The following is a 21,413-nucleotide window of genomic DNA, read 5'->3' as shown; positions in this document are numbered from 1 at the left end:
ACTAGGTCGGGATCTACGAAAGGGCTGGTACTTTTTTGTATTTTCCTCAGGGAACCCCTTTTTATCTGAGGCTTTTTCTAAGATGTCATCTAGAATAGGCCCAAATACTTTATTCCCTGAGAATGGGATTCCGCACAGTTTATTTTTTGATTGGATATCCCCCGACCAAGTCTTTAGCCAGATAGCTCTTCTGGCCGCGTTGGATAAGGACTCGCTTCTGGCGGCGAAGCGCATGGATTCTGCTGAAGTGTCTGCCATAAAGCCTGTTGCGAGTTTAAGTAACGGTAGAGATTTGAGAATAACATCTCTGGAAGTCTTAGCTTTGAGATGTTCCTCCAAATCATCTATCCATAGATGCATTGACCGGGCTACCGATGTTGCAGCTATATTGGCCCGTATTATTGCTGCAGAGGATTCCCAAGCTCTCCTGAGCAGTCCATCTGCTTTGCGATCCATTGGATCCTTTAAAGCGAAGGAGTCTTCAAATGGAATTGAGGTCTTCTTCGCCACTTTTGCCAACGGAACATCAATCTTGGGAACTTCATCCCACACTTTAATGTCCTCTGGATTATAAGGCAAACGGAGTCTGAAATCTCTGGGTACTACTACTCTCTTCTCCGCTTCCCACCATTCTTCTAGAATCATGGAACGGATGTGATTGTTGACTGGAAAAACTTTTGTGACCTGGGCATGTAATCTGCCAAACATTTCATCCTGGATCGAGGTCTCCTCTGGCGTGACCTGTAACTGCATGGTGTTACAAACTGCATGAAGAAGCTCATCTGTATCTGCCGCCGAGAAGAGATATCTCTTCCCTCTGCCCAATGATCCGTCTCTTTCCTCCTGGTCTGAATCCTCCAAAATCTCTCCTTCGGAAGAGGGACTAGACTCTCTTGGCCTTTTCCGTGATGTTTGCGGTTCCGACTGGCTTGTCTGGGGAAGATTCAAGCTTGAGATGGATGCCTGAACCTCTTGACGAATCATTGTCCTCATACTGGCTAATAACGCAGTCTGTTCATCACCAACAATTTTGGATGTGCACGACTTGCATAGTGGTTTCCGCCAATTTTCCGGAAATTGAGCAGCACATATCGGGCATTTACTTTTCCCTGATTTTTTCCTTTCGGGTACGGGGATAGGAGGCTCTGCCTAGGATAGATAAAAATACATAGATACACCCTGTAGATAGGGAAGAAGGGGGAGGGGTGAGCATTGTGGTATGGCTTAGTATAGCCTACTCACGTGCCGCTGAAGCTGGTCAGTCCCCCCTCAGGTCTGGCTGTTTCCTCCATAGTGAGGACAGTTCTAACCATATAGCCGAGTGCTCCCTTTGTCAGGATGACCGGCGACATAAAGACCCCTTAAAGACGTTTATATAGGATTTACCTGGTTGATCCTGCCCTCCTTACCGCCGCTACGGTTTACCGTGCTGTAATGCCTCCCCGAGGCCGGCGCTGCTGCCGGCGCCATGCTCCCACGCTGCCGCGACCGGAAGTGACGCGGCTGCTGGACCCGGAAGTGACCACCTGGAAGCGGACTCTGGGGAATGCTGCGGCAGCATGCTGGAACCGGCCGCTGCTGGAAGCGGCCGCCACACTCACCCCCCGGCAGAAAGCGCCCGGACCGAGAGCCCCCTGAGCGGAGGAGATGGACCCAACCCCAGGAGCAGCGCTGCACTGGGGAGGCTGAGCGACCCCCCATAACAGGTATCAGCCGCAGATGTCTTGCGGCAGGGAAGGGAAAGGCTGGGCCCCCCGATCCCCACCATCTGCACAGCACCATCGGAGGAAAGGCTTGCCATTCCTATCAACAGTGGGACAGGAAAAACACTGGTGGGTGGAGTGGGGAGGGTCTTTTTAACCGCTTGTTGTTCCTGTCCCACTGAGGGTAAGAAGGACGTCCTCCAATGGTGCTGTCAGGATGGTGAACTGGAAAAACGAGTTAATGTGGCCACAGGTACATCAGCATGTGATGTCACACAGTTCATGGAAGACTGTGTGATCTGCCAGTCCTTGTCCTTACTTGTTTCAGAAAACGGTTTCCTTCGTCAGACGAGACTTAACATGCTATGCCTAGTGGCTTTTGTACCCCTGTCTTGCAGCAGACTAGCTAGATTATGGTTAAAAAGTATATAATGACAAAATAAAATGTACATAAACCTATACAAGCATAATTTATAAAAAGACATAAGTAGGTTTTTCTCGAAATAGAGAGAAAGTTTTCATACACTAAGATTACTATGTTTTGAAACAATTCTGGACTGCCCATATGAGGATGTCGTGTTTGGAAGCTTCTGATATTTTCTTTTGGGCAACATCTGAGTTAGAGACACACCTGTGGATGTATTTCAATGCACACCTGAAACACATTGCTTCTTTGTGTAGCATCATGGGAAAGTCTAAAGAAATCAACCAAGATATCAGGAAGAGAATTGTGGACTTGCTCAAGTCTGGCTCATCCTCGGGTACAATTTCAAGATATCTGAAGGTGCCTCGTTCATCTGTACAAACTATTATACTCAAGTACAAACAAGATGGGAATGTCCAGCCATCATAACACTCAGGAAGGAGACGGGTTCTGTGTCCCAGAGATGAACGTGCTTTGGTACGACATGTGCATATCAACCCAAGGACAAAAGCAAAAGACCTTGTGAACATGATGGCAGAAGCTGGTAAGATTGTGTCAACATCCAAAGTGAAACGGATACTGTATCAACATGGGCTGAAAGGCCACTCTGCCAGGAAGAAGCCAATACTCCAAAAGAAACAAGCAAGCCAGGTTAATGTTTGCAAATGAACACAGGAACAAAGACCTTAATTTCTGGAGACCTGTTCTGTGGTCTGATGAAAATAAAATTGAACTTTTTGGGCATAATGACCACTCCAAGACAAAAAAAAAAATCTAATCCAACTAAATGGTCCTTTTAAGCCATGATGGGCATACAGATGAAAAAGGACTGTAGAGGAGGAGAATTGTACAGAAATCCTCAGCCAGTTAGCATCAAAATGAATGGTCTCAGCAGTAACAATTGGGTGAAAGCAACGAAGTGACCGTCAGGCGACTCCCCCCAGTGCTCTTCTCCTATGTCCTTTTCAGCTGGAAGCCAGTCACTATGTTACAGCTGCCATACTGGTGAGAAACAATGGGAGACAGGGTTCAAACCCCAACCCAACATTTATTCTCTGCTTCATTGACAGAGAGAAAAAAAAATGTCACCAGCAAACCCTTTTTTACCCCAATTACGTGCATGACCAACTTTACACTTTTATAGACTATTTAAAATGTGACTTCTCTTGTCATCAATTCAGTGTCCATTGCTGTTCTACAAAAGGATAAAAACTATGTATAAAACTGGTTTCAATGCAATTTAATACACATCACAAACAATATTACATAATATACAATCTTCTACAGTAGAAACAATCCTTTATCCATCTGATTTACCCAAAAGACACGAACCTCCATATTTGTGTATAACAATGGCCGACACTTCGAGGTTTACCCACTAAAGTTGGAGGACTCATTTACACTGCTGCCTCCTCCCCTTTCTGTTCCAATGGCAGCTTGTAATGGTCTCAGACTGCTGGAAAATTGGTGATGCCTGCAATCAGAGGTCGCTGGAGCCACATCTACACCTGACCACGCGTGTGCCGTTATCTTCTCATGTTAGAAGGTTATGTCTGTCGTCTCTTCTGATCTGGTAACACAAACTCCATCATGTCCACCTTCGTGTTCAGATCATCCTCAGTCGCTTTCTAGAATAAAGATATTTATATGTATGCAAAAAAATAAAGTGATTTTTGGTAGTTGGATAAGAGATGAAAACTAGATTCTGCACTAAATATGTAGATAAAATGAGCTTCAGGTCCCCATAAAACAAAGGATTATCAGAGGCACGTTGTAATGCACCTATAGATAATATCTGTTACTATGCAACTACTAGCAGCACAAGAATATATAGTGAGCTGTGACTGGCATCCAGGTGAAATGAATCGTAAGGAAATCCTTTTTGTCCATCTGCCAATCTTCATCACTGGGAATGGCATCAGCATTAACATTTGGTTTAGAGCAACTGAGTGACAGACGGGTGACTCCTCCCAATGTTCCAATCATATATCCCTTTTCAGCTGGATGCCAGGCACAAATAAGTACATCTTGTGATTTTAGCATCTTCATTGTTAAACGAATGTACACATTATCAGCCACAGTTCCAAACTGCAGCCATACTGGCGAGAAAGAATGGGAAATGGAGGTCAAGCCCTAATCCAACATTTATCATTGGTCTTGTTGATAAAGGAATGCTTTTTTCAATTGTATTAATAAAATATAGTAGCACTCTGTAGCGCTATCGCATGGGAACATGAAGTGTGAATTGCATTACTGCTCTTGAACATACACTGTGTGCAGAATTATTAGGCAAGTTATATTTTGATCACATGATACTTTTTATACATATTGTCCTACTCCGAGCTGTTCAAGCTTGAGAGCCAACTACCAATTAAGTAAATCAGGTGATGTGCCTCTGTAATGAGGAGGGGTGATATCTAATGACATTAACACCCTATATAAGGTGTGCTTAATTATTAGGCAACTTCCTTTCCTTTGACAAAATGGGTCAGAAGAGAGATTTGACGGGCTCTGAAAAGTCCAAAATTGTGAGATGTCTTGCAGAAGGATGCAGCAGTCTTGAAATTGCCAAACTTTTGAAGCGTGATCACCGAACAATCAAGCGTTTCATGGCAAATAGCCAACGCAAGAAGCGTGTTGGGCAAAAAAGGCGCAAAATAACTGCCCATGAATTGAGGAAAATCAAGCGTGAAGCTGCCAAGATGCCATTTGCCACCAGTTTTGCCATATTTCAGAGCTGCAACGTTACTGGAGTAACAAAAAGCACAAGGTGTGCGATACTCAGGGACATGGCCATGGTAAGGAAGGCTGAAAAACGACCACCTTTGAACAAGGAACATAAGATAAAACGTCAAGACTGGGCCAAGAAATATCTTGACTGACCTTTCAAAGGTTTTATGGACTGATGAAATGAGAGTGACTTGATGGGCCAGATGGATGGGCCAGAGGCTGGATCAGTAAAGGGCAGAGAGCTTCACTCCGACTCAGACGCCAGCAAGGTGGAGGTGGGGTACTGGTATGGGCTGGTATCATCAAAGATGAACTTGTGGGACCTTTTCGGGTTCAGGATGGAGTGAAGCTCAACTCCCAGACCTACTGCCAGTTTCCAGAATTCAACTTCTTCAAGCAGTGGTACAGGAAGAAGTCGGTATCGTTCAAGAAAAACATGCTCCATCACATGGCTCCAACTACTCCACAGTGTGGCTGGCCAGTAAAGGGCTCAAAGAAGAAAAAATAATGACATGGCCCTGTTGTTCACCTGATCTGAACCCCATAGAGAACCTGTGGTCCCTCATAAAATGTGAGATCTACAGGGAGGGAAAACAGTCCACCTCTCGGAACAGTGTCTGGGAGGCTGTGGTGGCTGCTGCACGCAATGTTCATCGTAAACAGATCAAGCAACTGACAGAATCTATGGATGGAGGCTGCTGAGTGTCATCATAAAGAAAGGTCACTCATTTTTTGGGGTTTTGTTTTTGCATGTCAGAAATGTTTATTTCTAAATTTTGTGCAGTGATATTGGTTTACCTGGTGAAAATAAACAAGTGAGATGGGAATATATTTGGTTTTTATTAAGTTGCCTAATAATTCTGCACAGTAATAGTTACCTGCACAAACAGATATCCTCCTAAGATAGCCAAATCTAAAAAAAAACCCTCCAACTTCCAAAAATATTAAGCTTTGATATTTACGAGTCTTTTGGGTTGATTGAGAACATAGTTGTTGATCAATAATAAAAATAATCCTCTAAAATACAACTTGCCTAATAATTCTGCAATTCTGCACAGTGTATGAAAAATTGAGAATACTTAGAGCATAAATTGGCCAATTCATGTGTACCCGGCAGCCATGATAAGGCGATTCATTCTGCTTGGACCTATCCAGCGGGTACGCCTCTCATGGGCTGATAGCCTACATTTATATGGAAAGGTAGGATCCTGCTGTAACCAAAACCGCCAGATGCTGCGGGGTGGAGTGCTAAGTCAGAGCGCCTATGTATACAAATATGAAAAGACTGACACTTCCTTAAAAGAAAACAGGTGTGTACAGGTGCTTGCTAAGAGTAACCATCTCCATATATGACCAAAAAATAATAAGATAGATCCCAGCAACAAGAATCGGCTTATTGTGGCTGCCGGATACACATGAATGGCCAATTTATGCACTAAGTATTCTCAATTTTTCATATTTTCAAGAGCAGTAATGCAATTCACATTTCATATATTTCATGTTTGCATGCTATAGTGCTAGAGTGAAGTTTTATTTTCTTAGTTATATAAGGAGATGGCTACTATTAGTAAGCACCTGTACACACCTGATTTCTGTTTGGAAGTGACGGTCGGTGCTTTGATATTTTTCAGTTCGTCCAACTTAAAGGATTTTCACAAGTGATCCAGATTATTTGTCAACACAACTAACAGAAATAGCCAATTGCTGTTTGCTGCCATTGCTCCATAGAAAATTACCATAAGTGAGAGAAGCTGCAGAGCCCCTTTATCATGACTGGTGGGACGCCAAGGTGTCGGACCACAAGCGATCAGCAAATTAAATCCCATCATATAGATAGGGGAATAACCAACTTTTAAGAAACACCTTTAAGCCTATATAGACTATTAAAAATGTGACTTCTCATGTCATCACTTGGCTGCTCATATCTGTCTGTTGAGGAAGCTTTCCAACATGGATAACATTATTATTATTACTACTTACAAGCTCTCGCTTTGCTTCTTCAATCTTCACTTTCACCAGAGATGGATTCTGTAACAGCAGAAGCCAGGTGAGACAACAGTGTAGCGGTAGCGATGGTGAATCAATTCAAAGGGCACCATTGCATTGCCCTCTGAAGCTGAATGTGGGTGGGATGGAATTGTGATTGACAGCTTCTGCAAGTCAATAGAGCTAAATTATTATTTTTGCCCATCTGCACTTTAGCAGTCTTAACTTTACTGCTGTGGCTGTATTAGGGACAAATCAGACCAAGTGATCAAATGATGCGTGTGTCGGCACAGCAGAGCTTCTGGCTCCTAACAAACATATTGGGTATCCACGTGACTGTAATAACCTTTGAATTAAATTCCCAGGTTATTTGATGTTAAATGTGAACAGAAAAAAAAAAAACGCTAAACTAGAATTTTTTAATTTTCTATATTTGAGTAGAAAAAAAAAATCCCAGCACCAAACAATTTAAGAGTAGGGATGATCGAATAGCTTCAGATAAGAGCTTATCCGAATACTTCCCGAATAGTTGCATCGGTAACCCAGATACCTGGAGCGCTCCCGATGATCAGCTGTTTGGCGCCACAGCTGCATGTGTTGCGGCTGTGTGACAGTCACAACACATGCATGGAGAACCCAATAAACAGATTCTCCATGTATGTGTTGTGACAGTCACACAGCAGCGACACATGCAGCTGAGGTGCCAAACGGCTGATTATCGGGAGGGATCCAGGTATCTGGGTTACCAATGCAGCTATTCGGGAAGTGCTATAGCTATTCAGATAATCTCTTATCTGAAGCTATTCGATCATCCCTAAAGAGGACCTGTCACCAGGCAAAAAGTGGCCAATGTTTACACTTATTTGACACCCCTGCTGTTCCCAAGTTCCTTTTCCTCTTTTTATAAATCCAACACACGGTTCCAGAGATATGGGACTTTTTATTTTGTGCTAATTGTTAGGCCATGTGCACATGTAGGTTTAGGTCCCTGCGGGTTCTCCCGCAGCGGATTTGATAAATCTGCAGGGCAAAACCGCTGCGGTTATCCCTGCAGATTTATCACGTTTAGTTTTGCGGTTTCCGCTGCGGGTTTACTCCTATACGATTGATGCTGCATATGCAGCAATATGCAGCATCAATAGTAATGTTAAAAATAATAAAACATGGTTATATACTCACCCTTTGACGTCCCGATCTCCTCGGCGCTGCACGCGGCGGTCCGGTTCCAAAGATGCTGTGCGAGAAGGACCTTCGTGACGTCACGGTCATGTGACTGCGACGTCACGGTCATGTGACCGCGACGTCACCGCAGGTCCTGCTCGCACAGCAAACCTGAGACCGGACGGCCGGGTGCAGCGCTGAGAGGGGAGTATAGCATTATTTTTTATTTTAATTCTTTTTTTTTTTTTTTTTTTTTTTTTAGCACAAATATGGTTCCCAGGGCCTGGAGGAGAGTCTCCTCTCCTCCACCCCGGGTACCATCTGCACATTATCCGCTTACTTCCCGCATCGTGGGCACAGCCACATGCGGGAAGTAAGCGGATCAATGCATTCCTATGTGTGCAGAATCGCTGCGATTCTGCACAAAGAAGTGACATGCTGCGGGTTGTAAACCGCGGCGTTTCTGCGCGTTTTTCCCGCAGCATGTGCACAGCGGTTTGCGGTTTCCATAGGGTTTACATGTAAATGGAAACGCAATGGAAACTGCAGCGGACCCGCAGCTGCAGAAACGCTGCGGGTCCGCGGTAAAACCCGCAAAGTGTGAACATGGCCTTATGGTCTTCACCCAGGAGGCTGTAACGCATAAGGTAATAGTGCAATGCAGCCTAAAGGCACACCCCAAAAGAACCATGTGACCCATGCACCCTTAGTAAAAGCCATAAAAATTTGCACTAAATGGCAGATTTTTAAAAAGTAAAATACAGAATACAAAGAGCTGCAGGAATAAAATAAGAGCCACTTTGACTTGGTGACAGCTCTCGTTTAATTTTCTCAGAGATGTATCTTTCCCCCCTCCTGACTCAATTTTTGGTTTCGTTTAATGCTTTACTGTTCACATTTATCATCAAATAACCTGTTGAATCAACTCTCCAGATAATTAGTCATGTATATATCCAATTTGTGTGCTAGGACACAACAGTTATGCTTGCTGACACCCAGTAACAATTCGATCACAGGGTGCCGGAAGAAGCCTCAGCAGCGCGGATGCTTCTCTTCACTGCATAGCGCTCAGTTATCGCTATGCATACAGCAAAATACAGAATAGGCAATTAACTGCTTCTATCTTTTGTTTAGCCGGGAACCCGACCTGCTCCTCTAAGATTGTAGATTTAATCTGACACTGCAAATTTACAAAAGTGTGCAATTAAAACCCAGGACCAAGTGCTCTAATTTTACAACATTTGGTCATTATCAAGTAAATTGATGGAGAAGTCAGTAAATAGAAAACATTACTTACAGGAGCCAAGTCCAGATAAGACTTCAGCTTTTCCTTTGCGGTCTTGGATTGCTCCTGGAGTTCTGTCAGTGACTGCAAAGATCAGAACCAAGATTTAGTCAGTAAGGGTACCGTCTCACAGTGGCACTTTTGACGGTACGATCCGTGACGTTCCAGCGATAGCCATACGATATCGCTGTGTCTGACACGCAGCAGCGATCAGGGACCCTGCTGAGAATCGTACGTCGTAGCAGATCATTTGGAACTTTCTTTCGTCGCTGGATCTCCCGCTGTCATCGTTGGATCGGTGTGTGTGACACCGATCCAACGATGCGTTCGCTTGTAACCAAGGTAAACATCGGGTTACTAAGCGCAGGGCCGCGCTTAGTAACCCGATGTTTACCCTGGTTACCGTCGTAAATGTAAAAAAAAACAAACAGTACATACTCACATTCCGGTGTCCGTCAGGTCCCTAGCCGTCTGCTTCCCGCACTGACTGACTCCCGGCCGGAAAGTGAAAGCAGATCACAGCGGTGACGTCACCTCACCGCTATGCCCTGCTTTACGGCCGGCACTCAGTCAGTGCGGGAAGCAGACAGCAAGGGACCTGACGGACACCGGAATGTAAGTATGTACTGTTTGTTTTTTTTTACATTTACGACGGTAACCAGGGTAAACATCGGGTTACTAAGCGCGGCCCTGCGCTTAGTAACCTGATGTTTACCCTGGTTACCCGGGGACCTCGGCATCGTGGGTCGCTGGAGAGCTGTCTGTGCGACAGCTCCCCAGCGACCACACAACGACTTACCAACGATCACGGCCAGGTCGTATCGCTGGTCGTGATCGTTGGTAAATCGTTTTGTGAGACGGTACCCTAAGTGACAAGATCTTCGATATCTCCTGTAAACCCCCAAAATCACATTGCCAATACCTACCTCACACAAAGACACCAGAGACCGATGAGTTAACGAGTCCTCCATCCCCGCTGTTGACAACTCATCCTACACAAGAATTGAGTATTATTATATAGGTTCACATAAGTTAAATTTACTAAATAGGTGTATAAAAATAATTTGATCAGAAATTAGACGTATACCTCCAACAGATGCCTCCGATGCATGCAACTATACCTACACAGAGGCATCAGTCGCCCATAGGCTCCATATTTTATACTGAGCTGCATACAGTACGCCACTGTATGGAACAGCACAACAGACTGAGGTATAGAAGAGCCTAAAGGGACATTTTACATAGGGTGAAAGAAACCCAATGGATATCCTTGGAGTAAGTACTGGGAGTTTCCATGATGCATTGGGTAATGCACAAAAGAAATGTGGCCTATGGGAGCACCATAAAATGGTTGATCACGCTTCAGATTAAATTCTGCAGCCACGCTCTGACACTGCAGATTATTGTAACCTCAGAGAGCACAGTGCATGCTGTGAAGATTTTCCCGTGCCAAGCAGTCATGTGACAGCAAGTATGCCATTTGCATGCATGCAGTCATGTGCCGACTAGACATGCGCGATCTTGTTCAATACAAGTAAATTGAGCAAGGCCGGGCACCTCTAGTCGGAATGTGGCTGAAATTATGAAAATCAATTACATACGCTCACGTGCCTGGCCACTCGCAGTGCTGTGAGGATTTAAAAGTCTGCAGTCTCGTCCAGTGAATGCAGACTTTGACCTCAAGCTGGGACAACCCAAGTAAAGGGTTTTTCCCATCCTCAGAAGGATATTGCCAGATTGTCTGGAAAAACAGCTGCTAATTTTAAATACACAGTAAATTGCAAAAGTTCTTGTGTTTATAGAAGTTTGTTTTTTTTTACAGCTCGTTGACTTAGACCGACCACTGCTGCTATCTAGCTAGTAAGTGATGCGCTGAAGCTGGTCGTGAATAGGATGGCAACATTGAATTCCAGCGATCCTGGCCAGCTTCAAAGCAGTGCTTAGAAGTGCAATAGGGAACAGCTTGTAAGCGCTGTGCATGCTATCCAGGTCTAGCAACGGTGGTAGAACCCAAGTCAATGAGCTATAAACAATACAAATATTCATAACTGAAGAACGGATGAAAATTAAATAATAAGTAAATGACAATACCCATTTACAAAGAAGAGAAAAATCCTTTAAGGATGCAATATGACTAATGCCCAACGCATACAGACCTGACAGAGGACCCAAAGCAGCTGGTAGTGCCCGAGGTTCCTCCGCTGAATTCTGTACCTCCTGTTCTGCATGTGATCGCAGCCGTAGTGACACATCGATATTTTTATTTAATTATTTTCAAAAAACTAACATTTTAAGATAGGATTTATCACAGGGAGATGCTAACCTTACAAGTTTGGATCTTGTACTTATATTCCTCCGATTTCGCTTTCAGCTTTTTCAGGTTTTGTACTTTAACTTCCACTTTGGCTTTCTCCGCATTGCACTGCTCCTGCGCCTTTTTGAGATCCCTTAATATTTAAAATAAAAACAAAACAAAAAAAAAAAACCAAACAGATAAAACTGTCAGATGAAAGCTGCATTAACCATTTCATGGTGGATTTAAGTGCAGATTCCACATTGTGGACAATGTCCACAGCAACTTGGCCACGTCTCTGGAGAGCACTTACTGTTCCAAGGATTTCTCCAGCACTATGGCATTTGTTAATTTCTTCCTTACACTTCTCAGCTCTGACTCTAACTCTTGATTTCCGGCCTCAATGGCCACCAGTTCGGCACTCAGCTCATTGACAGCAGGAATATAGCTGGAGGGTGGGGGGGAAGACAGACCATAGAGATCATCAGTAACATTGAAGCTGGGGCGAGACCAACTTTTGGCCACCATACGAGGCTGAAGACTTCACTATGCAGCGTCGCAGGTAGCGAATAGTGAGTGGCCATGATGCACAAGACTCTAGGTTTTCTAGTCTAATTGCTACTACTTTCTATTGTATTATCTCAGCCATAGCTTGATTCACAGCTACATTACTCACTACTGCTGTATATGGCCTCTGAACATGTTCTATATAGAGAAAGGAATGCAAGAATCCCTAATGTCTTTGTGTACAGTGCATCGTAGACATCATAGCTGCTATTCTCCACCCACTAGCTCAGACACAACTGAAAATTAGAAGCAGAGCCTACAAAGGGGAAAACTTGGAAAATGCAGGATACAAATCATATTATGACCATAAAGAGCAGGGGCAGACATACCGCATGTGCAGCTGCACTGGGCCTGGAGGTGGGGGGGCCCCTGCAGGGCGGCTAATAAGGGCAATCTGGCCTGTTTATCCGGCCCCGAAGCTTCGGGGGGGGGGGGGCCTGGCCAAATTGCCCTCATGTGCGGTGGGCAGAGAGCGATCCCTGCAGGGATCCGTCCCACTTCCTGTCTGACTCAGCAGCACGGCTGGATGACTTCAGCAAGCAGTTGGTGTCGGTGATGCTGCAGCTGCCGGGGAACGTGCGGAGAGGTGAGTGGTGTTGTGTGTGTGGCTGTGGGGGAATGGGCAGAGGCAATGATGGGGGTGGTGGAGAAGACAATGAGGGATGTGGGGGGGACTTATAATGAACTTATGAATAGGTGGAGGGGGAAGGAGGACATGAGATATGGATGTAAAAGTGAATTAGGTGGTGGAGAAGGGTGCTAAGCCCCCGATAGTGTCCTCCCGATCTCACAATTCATTGTGATGTTATTGGCAGGGCTGTTGAGTCGGAGCCCATTTTGGTGCAGTCGGAGTCATGGAAATTGAGGGGTTGGAGATTTGGCTTACCAACTCCACAGTCCTGGTTATCGGGGACTTAAAATTTATTGGGGAGTGGGAGAGGAGGGTAAGCTGCACAGGGCACTTTATAAAGAACAGAAAGGTGGGAGAAGACGCTGTCATGGACTTGTAATGAATTGGGAGGTGGCGGAGGATGCTCAGTACCCGATAGCATCATAATGAATTTGGAAGTGGGAGAAGACACTATCAAGTACTTATAATGAATGATGGAGACACAGGACAGAGACTAAGGCTATGAGCACGTGTTCAGGATTTGCAGGAGAAAAAGCCAGATTACTTACTGGTAATGCTCTTTTAATGAGTCCACGACAGCACCCACATGAGAGAGGGATCCGCCCATAGGAACAGGAAACCTACAGAAATAAAAGGGGCGGTCCCCCTCTCCTCAGTTGTTTTTCAGAGGACGAGAGGAACAGTCCGGTGTTAGCTTAATACTTAATCACAATTTCTATATATTTTATCTAATTTACATATATCCATCTGTGAGGGAATCATTATTCTATTAATATATCTGACTAGGGAGGGAAGTGAGTGGGTGCTGTCGTGGACTCATTAAAAGAGCATTACCGGTAAGTAATCCGGCTTTTCACTCTTCGCCAAGACAGCACCCACATGAGAGATTTGCAGAGAGCAGTCACCTGGGTGGGACCACCGTGCTCTGGACAGCTCTACCAAAAGCCAAGTCAGATGATGAAGACAGGTCAAGCCTATAATGATTATAGAAAGTTGAAGGTGTCGACCAGGTTGCGACCTTACATATAAAGTCAATGGAAATTTTCGCTTTCTCCGCCCATGAGGATGCCATAGCCCGAGCAGAATGTGCCTTCACTCCTTCTGGAGGATTCTCGCCTTTTGCTGAGTAGGCCAGACAGATGGCATCTCTGATCCATCGGGACAAGGTAGCCTTTGTGACCCCGTGACCCTGAAAATATATAAACAGAGCCCTACTCTGTCTCCAGGACCGGGTTCTGTCTATGTAACTTAAGACTGCTCTCCTTACATCCAACATATGAAGCTTCTCTTCCTCAGAACCTGGCAGATCATTATGAAAGGAAGGAAGGAAAATCTCTTGTGACCTATGATAACTTGTCACCACTTTAGGGAGGTATAAAGGATCTGGCTTGAGAATTATCCTATCCTAAAATATTAATACAAGAAAAGCACATCCAGCCCATGAATGGCAGCGCTTCCCAGGACTCACATTCAAAGATGATATTTCATATTTTTTTATTTCATAACTTAAAATATAAGAGATACAACGCGTTTCGGATACAGTATATATCCTTCTTCAGGTATCATAAAAACACAGTACAAATTTGTACTGTGTTTTTATGATACCTGAAGAAGGATATATACTGTATCCGAAACGCGTTGTATCTCTTATATTTTAAGTTATGAAATAAAAAAATATGAAATATCATCTGTGAATGTGAGTCCTGGGAAGCGCTGCCATTCATGGGCTGGATGTGCTTTTCTTGAATTACTCATCCTGTGTGAGCCTTACTCTGGCTCTTTCACTTGGATCCACCCGAGGCAAGCTGCAAGCCCTGTATATTGAAAAGTATCTCAGAGGGAATTCTGAGGATACATAATCTAAAGCCATTTCAGTCTTTTATCAGGTGAGTGCATAAAATTGTGCACCCTTTAAAGACTAATATTGTGTTTACGCACTTAGGGCGCCGCGATTTGTCTGTTCTTCATTCCCAAACAGGGTTTTTTTGTATACTAAAATATTAATAGGAAGGGAGGGTCTACCTAAAGGGCCTGGATATCCCCAATTCTTCTGGCAGATGTCAAGGCCACTAATAGAGCTACCTTATACGAGATGTTTTTTAAAGGGATGGATTCTAATGGCTCAAAAGGGGGGCCAGTTAGGGCATCAAGGACCAGGTTCAAGTGCCAAGGTGGTAGACGCGGGATGTGTACTGGGTTACTTCTTTCACATGCCTAATGAATCATGCTAACCATCTATCTCCTGCTATATTGGCACCATAAAGGGCTCCTAAAGCAGATACCTGAACTCTTAATGTATTGACTGATAGTCCCAGCTCTCGACCTTACTGTAAAAACTCAAGGATGGCTTTAAAATCGGGACTACTTCAGAGAAGGGTTCCGTATAGTAGTCCAGAAACTTTCTCCACACTCTGCCATATATTGTGGTTGTAGATTCTTTCCTACTTAGCAGCAGTGTGTTGATAAGGTCATTGGAGAAGCCCCTTGATCTTCATATCTGCCTCTCAAGTTCCACGCCGTCAAGTGGAGGCCTTTCACTTGCGGGTTACAGAACGGTCCCCGAGATAGCAGGTCCGCCGGCAGTATCCAGGGGTCGCATAGACATGGCTCGGAGGCATGAGAACCAAGGTCTCTTTGGCCAGAAGGGTGCTATGAGAATCACCCTTGCTCTTTCCTCCCTTATCTTCCTGATAACCAGTGGAATTAATATCATCGGCGGAAAGGCGTATGCAAGGTCGAATTGCCAGGGAAATTGAAGCGAATCTACTATGTCTGGCCGATAAGCTGTGTTTAGGGAGGTGAATTTCTGCACCTGCCTGTTTTTCCTGGTCGCAAACAGATCTATTTGTGGAAGCCCCCATAATTCCACTATTCTATTGAATATGCAACCATTGAGAGTCCATTCTCCCTGCCGTAGCGACTGAGGAAGTCGGCCTTCGTATTTTCCTCGCCTCTGATGTGAAGAGCCGTGAGAGACAACAAGTTGATTTCTGCCAAGTCGAACATATTCCTTGTTGTAGACATTAGACTTTTTGATCGCGTTCCGCCCTGATGATTTAAATACGCGACTACTGTCATATTGTCTGATAGGATTCTTATGCGAGATCCTTGGAGCTGGGGAAGGAAACAATTCAAAACATGATTAACTGCTTTCAATACCTTCCAATGGGAGGTATGTTGTAATTCAACAGTGTTCCAGAGACCCAGAGCTAGATTCTCCCCTAAATGGGCACCCCGCCCGTCTGGACTACCGTCAGTGGTAATTACTTTAAAGGGTCTTATTGTCCATGGGACCCCCCTGGACAGATGATTTTCATTTAACCACCAAGACAGGGAATCCAATACCTACTCAGACAGGGTAATTTTTCTGTCTAAACGCCCCTCACAATGGTGCTGTGCATATAGAATCTCATGTTGTAAGGATCTAGTATGGTATTGAGCCCATTGGACTGCTGGAATACAGGTGGTGAGTGACCCTAGGAGGGACATGGCTTTCCTTAGTGACATTTGAGTGCTGTCCTTTGCTAAACTAACTTTTGAGATTATGGTCATCTTTTTCCATTCTGGGAGGAGACACCTCTGACTTACGGAGTCCAGATGTAGTCCCAGGAAGGACTGGAGAGTTTCTGGAGCCAGCCTGGATTTTTTGAAATTCACAATCCATCCTAATGCCTGTAAAGATGAAATAGTATTAGCCAGGCGCTCTTTACATTGGGAGGCAGATTTTCCTATTACTAGAAAATCATCTAGATAGGGCACGATTAGTGTATCCTGTTGACGTAGATAAGCCATCATCTCCAGCATAAGTTTCGCGAACACTCGAGGAGCCATCGAAAGGCCGAACGCCATTGCTGCACACTGGAAATGTCGGGTTTGACCTGCCAGATTTACCGCCACCCTGAGGTACTACTGGTGTTCGGCGTGAATAGGAAGATGATAATATGCATCCCTCAAGTCTAGTCTGCCCATAAAACATCTGGGGAACAAAAGTTTGATAGTAGACCTGATTGATTCCATCTTCAAGGTACGTTCATACAGAAAGGTATTCAATTTCCTAAGATATATTATAGTACGAATGAACCATCAGGTTTGGGGACCAGGAATAAAGGGGAATAAAATCCCCTTCCTTCCTGATCCTTTGGCATTTCTACCAGAACCTTTCTGGCCAAAAGACTGAAGATTTCTAATTGGAGCACCTCCTGTTGTTCTGGCACTCTAAGGGATGTCAGTATGAATGTATCCTGTGGAATCCGACAAAACTCCAATTTCAACCCAGATTTTATTAGGTGAAGGATCCACTGACTTGATGTTATATGTCCCCATTTGTGGTGAAAATTTTTTTAACCTACCACCTACTGGGGTTTTTATACGATCGGTATCTATTATGTTTAGTTGTATCGGATCCACTAAACAAGGCACCTCTTTGCCTTGTTTCTTTCGAATCCCAGCGGTCTTTTTGCGGCTCATATGGCTTCCTTCTATTAAATGGCAGTCTTCTAAACACCCTCCTGTAGGAAGGAAGAAATTGTTTAGGGAATCCCTTCCTTCTCTCCCCTGCTTTGGTGAGTAAATCATCCAGCACTTTTCCAAATAGGAACTCACCCTGACATGGGATAGTACAATGTCTAGATTTGGACTGTGCATCCCCTTTCCAGCCCTTTAGCCAGAGGGCTCGTCGAGCCGCGTTAACCAGGCCGGCCGACCTAGCCGCCAGATGCAAAATATCTGCTGATGCGTCGGCTAAAAATGCTGCGGCATCTTTGATCAATGGAATTGTCTGTACGACTTTTTCTCTCACCACCTTTTCTTTGAACTGTTGCTCCAGCTGATCTATCCAGACTAATAGTGATCTTGCCGTGCATGTGCCGGAGATGGTAGGTTTGAAAGCTCCGGTGTTTGTTTCCCAGGACCTTTTAAGCAAGGCTTCAGTCTTGCGGTCCAGTGGGCCGACAAGACTCTTGCATCCTCCACTGGTAGAAACGACTGTCTTGAGGTGGATGCAACAGCGGCATCTACTTTTGGAATCTTAGACCATATGGTTCAAGGGTAACGCCTTTTAGAAGAGGATGGGTGGAATCCTTTACGTTGTCTGTCCCGTTCCCTTTTAAACAAGGTCCTTAATGGTGGAGACCACTGGAAAGGCCCGCCGCTTCTTTTGTGCTAGTCCAGCAAACATTATATCTTGTGCGGACCAAGACGCTTTCGTGTCTGGGCACCCGATTGTATTCCTAACAGATTTCACAAGATTATCTATGCTATCGATGGGGAAGCAAGTTCTGCCCTCGTCGTCTGATGAACTAATGACGAACCAGAGGGACAAGATGATCGGATCAAGACCTCTTCGGATCCTGAACTTGAGACGGGGAGGGGACTCTGTTCCCCTGTTTCTTTGAACCCTTGCACTCCAGAGGCTGAATTTCCTGTCTGATCAAGGCTCTGACATTTTTGGTTACTACTGCAGCCTCCTCTTGCAAGGTCTGATCAATGCAAACTGAGCACAACCGTTTGGGGTATGAGTTGGGAAGGGGGTGCATACACAGGGCGCATTCCACATGTTTCGACTTATGGGTTTTCTTAGCCTAGGAGGGAGAGTTATAAGGAAGGAAGGGGTCAGCTTAATAAGTAAAGGCTTGTTCACACTCACCCAGTGAAGCTATAATAGTACTGGTTCTGGAGGGGGAGACGCCATGCAGGTTCTAGGTAGATCCACTTCTCTACTCCGTTGCCCTGTGCCTGTGGAAGTCTCCTCTCTGGAGCGTCCACTCTTCTTGGTACTGCTGATTTTTGTGCTGCCACTGTGGCCACTCCTGGCACTTTTAGTACTCCTAGTGCTGCTACTCTTAGTAGTGCTGCTCTACTTCACCGCTGGTGGGTGCACCTCATGCACTGGGGACGACATAATGAGCACACCGCTTTGTGTACCATTTTTAAAACATGGCGCCATCAATACTGCCTCCCCGGCCCTCCCCTTGAAGTGCTTCAGCTACTTCCAGGTCAGACACGCCCGAGATCACTTACTGTGGCCGCACCCGCTGCCCTGCTTCCACTACCAAACGTGTCCTCGGGAGGCAGAGTCATCTCCCCGAAGCCTGCCGGATAGCGTCCAGACGAGGGGGGAGGCTGCATGCAGTGGCTCCCCCGCCGCTGCTTCTGAAGCCGCAGCCCCTGCTGTTCCCACAGAGACCATGCAGGTGGGTGCATTGGCCCAGGAATCTTCATTTCATGCAGGTATTCCAGGGAATCCTATAGGAACAGGAAACCAACTGAGGAGGAGGGGGACTGCCCCTTTTATTTCTGTAGGTTTCCTGTTCCTATGGGCGGATCCCTCACTTATGTGGGTGCTGTCGTGGCGAAGAGTAAAATTCTGCTGCACATTCTAATGTGTTGGCAGGAAGGACGCTGCGTGAAACACATTTAATTTTTTTTCCACATTTTTGCCACAATTTTGTTACATATTTTCCCCCACTCACTAGTACGGATGAAATACATTGCAAGAATTGACATTATGCAGATTTGAATTTGCTGCAAATCTGCAAGGAAAAAATAAGCATCATATGCATGAGACTTCAGGGATCTCATTCACTTCACTTGTACTGTAAACCCTTGAGTACTTTCCATAACAAACGTAGCGTATGCACATAGCCTGACAGGTAATTGGGCAGAGTCAGAGACTGAATAATTTATATTATTGGGCGGCAGAGATTATAGTTAATGAGGGGAACAGTGCTGCTTATCACTTCATATTTTTGACGGTGGGGTACATACAGTATCTGTATTGAGGGGGAGAAGACATGTATGTATGCAATATATGCGATTGTGTTATTTTCAGGGCTGCGATCACCATGACAAGACGAGTTGTGGCTGGGAGATGTCAACGTGAAGGTCTGACCATATGGAGAAGAAACGGCAGAAAACGGCTCTAATTAGGTGAGACGTCAGCGGTAAGTGCCTGGATGTAAATATTATTCAGTATCTGTTTTGCGTACTTGAGTAATATTGTTATCTGTAAAATCCCTTATTCTATATTCTCACATTTGTGTGAAATGTCCGTGTGCTTCTAGATTTTCTTTTATTTATTTTTTAATTTATTTTTTTTTTTAAATCGGACAGCCCCACATGGACTCGTAGAGTTTTATAGGTCCATTCACACATACATGAAAATCATAGATCTGAGAATGTTTTGTTCTGATCCGATTTTGAGGATCAGAATAGGACATGCTCAATGCGTCCCTTATTACGTACCATCCTCTCTGGTTATATACGATGCCATCCCTTATTATATAGCTTCCTCTGCTGTTATGTACAGCGCTGTCTCTAACATAGTGTATTCTTGATATTTTTGTTATTCAGAGCGTCCTGTTATTGCATAGTCCCCTATCTTGTTAGATATAAAATGACTGCTGATGGAGCAGCCGGTGACCAGATGACCAGGCCACGAGCTCCTGCATTAGAAAAGAAGCTTTCCCATGTTCCATCAGCCATCATTGCAGTATACATCTAACAAGACAGGATGGTAAGTAATAAAGACAGGGCTCTACATAATCCGCGATATGTAAGTGACGGAGCTGTATACATAAGAGGACACTGTATAATAAGAGACTAATAAGACAGCAATAAATATAAAAGACAATGCAAATATATATACAAATGTGTATGATTAGTGTATATATATATATATATATATATATATATATATATATATATATATATATATATATATATATATATATATATATATATATATATATATATATATATATATATATATATATATATACACACATATACACATACATACACTAGACTGTGGCCCGATTCTAATGCATCGGGTATTCTAGAATATTCATGTCCCCGTAGTATATGGACAATGATTCCAGAATTCGCGGCAGACTGTGCCCGTCGCTGATTGGTCGAGGCAACCTTTATGACATCGTCGCCATGCTGTGCCCTGGCGGCCTCGACCAATCAGACGCGGGATTTCCAGGACAGACAGACAGACAGAAAAACCCTTAGATATTATATATATATATATATATATATATATATATATATATATATATATATATATATATACATACATACATACATACATACACACACTCACCGGCCACTTTATTAGGTACACCTGTCCAACTTCTTGTTAACACTTAATTTCTAATCAGCCAATCACATGGCGGCAACTCAGTGCATTTAGGCATGTAGACATGGTCAAGACAATCTCCTGCAGTTCAAACCGAGCATCAGTATGGGGAAGAAAGGTGATTTGAGTGCCTTTGAACGTGGCATGGTTGTTGGTGCCAGAAGGGCTGGTCTGAGTATTTCAGAAACTGCTGATCTACTGGGATTTTCACGCACAACCATCTCTAGGGTTTACAGAGAATGGTCCGAAAAAGAAAAAAAATCCAGTGAGCGGCAGTTCTGTGGGCGGAAATGCCTTGTTGATGCCAGAGGTCAGAGGAGAATGGGCAGACTGGTTCGAGCTGATAGAAAGGCAACAGTGACTCAAATCGCCACCCGTTACAACCAAGATAGGCCTAAGAGCATCTCTGAACGCACAGTGCGTCGAACTTTGAGGCAGATGGGCTACAGCAGCAGAAGACCACACCGGGTACCACTCCTTTCAGCTAAGAACA

At 44.4% G+C, this 21,413-nt stretch overlaps 1 protein-coding gene across 2 annotated transcripts in view; it reads right to left on the bottom strand.

Annotated features, from left to right (window-relative positions):
* Nucleotides 1-3,350: 3,350 nt before the first annotated feature.
* HAUS1 (HAUS augmin like complex subunit 1) overlaps nucleotides 3,351-21,413 on the bottom strand; it is an 85,945-nt gene continuing 67,882 nt past the window's right edge. The window contains exons 4-9 of one of the 2 annotated variants that reach the window (XM_077272087.1): nucleotides 11,896-12,030; nucleotides 11,613-11,736; nucleotides 10,216-10,281; nucleotides 9,302-9,373; nucleotides 6,838-6,885; nucleotides 3,351-3,755 (exon numbers count right to left, since the gene is read on the bottom strand). In XM_077272087.1, coding sequence (XP_077128202.1) covers nucleotides 3,675-3,755; nucleotides 6,838-6,885; nucleotides 9,302-9,373; nucleotides 10,216-10,281; nucleotides 11,613-11,736; nucleotides 11,896-12,030 — 526 coding nt within the window. In that variant the 3' untranslated portion in view covers nucleotides 3,351-3,674. Of the gene's footprint in view, nucleotides 3,756-6,837; nucleotides 7,011-9,301; nucleotides 9,374-10,215; nucleotides 10,282-11,612; nucleotides 11,737-11,895; nucleotides 12,031-21,413 lie in introns of both variants that reach the window. The other variant, XM_077272086.1, reaches the window with a different exon arrangement.

This window comes from Ranitomeya variabilis, chromosome 7 (assembly GCF_051348905.1).
Source record: "Ranitomeya variabilis isolate aRanVar5 chromosome 7, aRanVar5.hap1, whole genome shotgun sequence".
Classification (NCBI taxonomy): domain Eukaryota; kingdom Metazoa; phylum Chordata; class Amphibia; order Anura; family Dendrobatidae; genus Ranitomeya; species Ranitomeya variabilis.
This window is presented reverse-complemented; position numbering and strand designations above follow the sequence as displayed.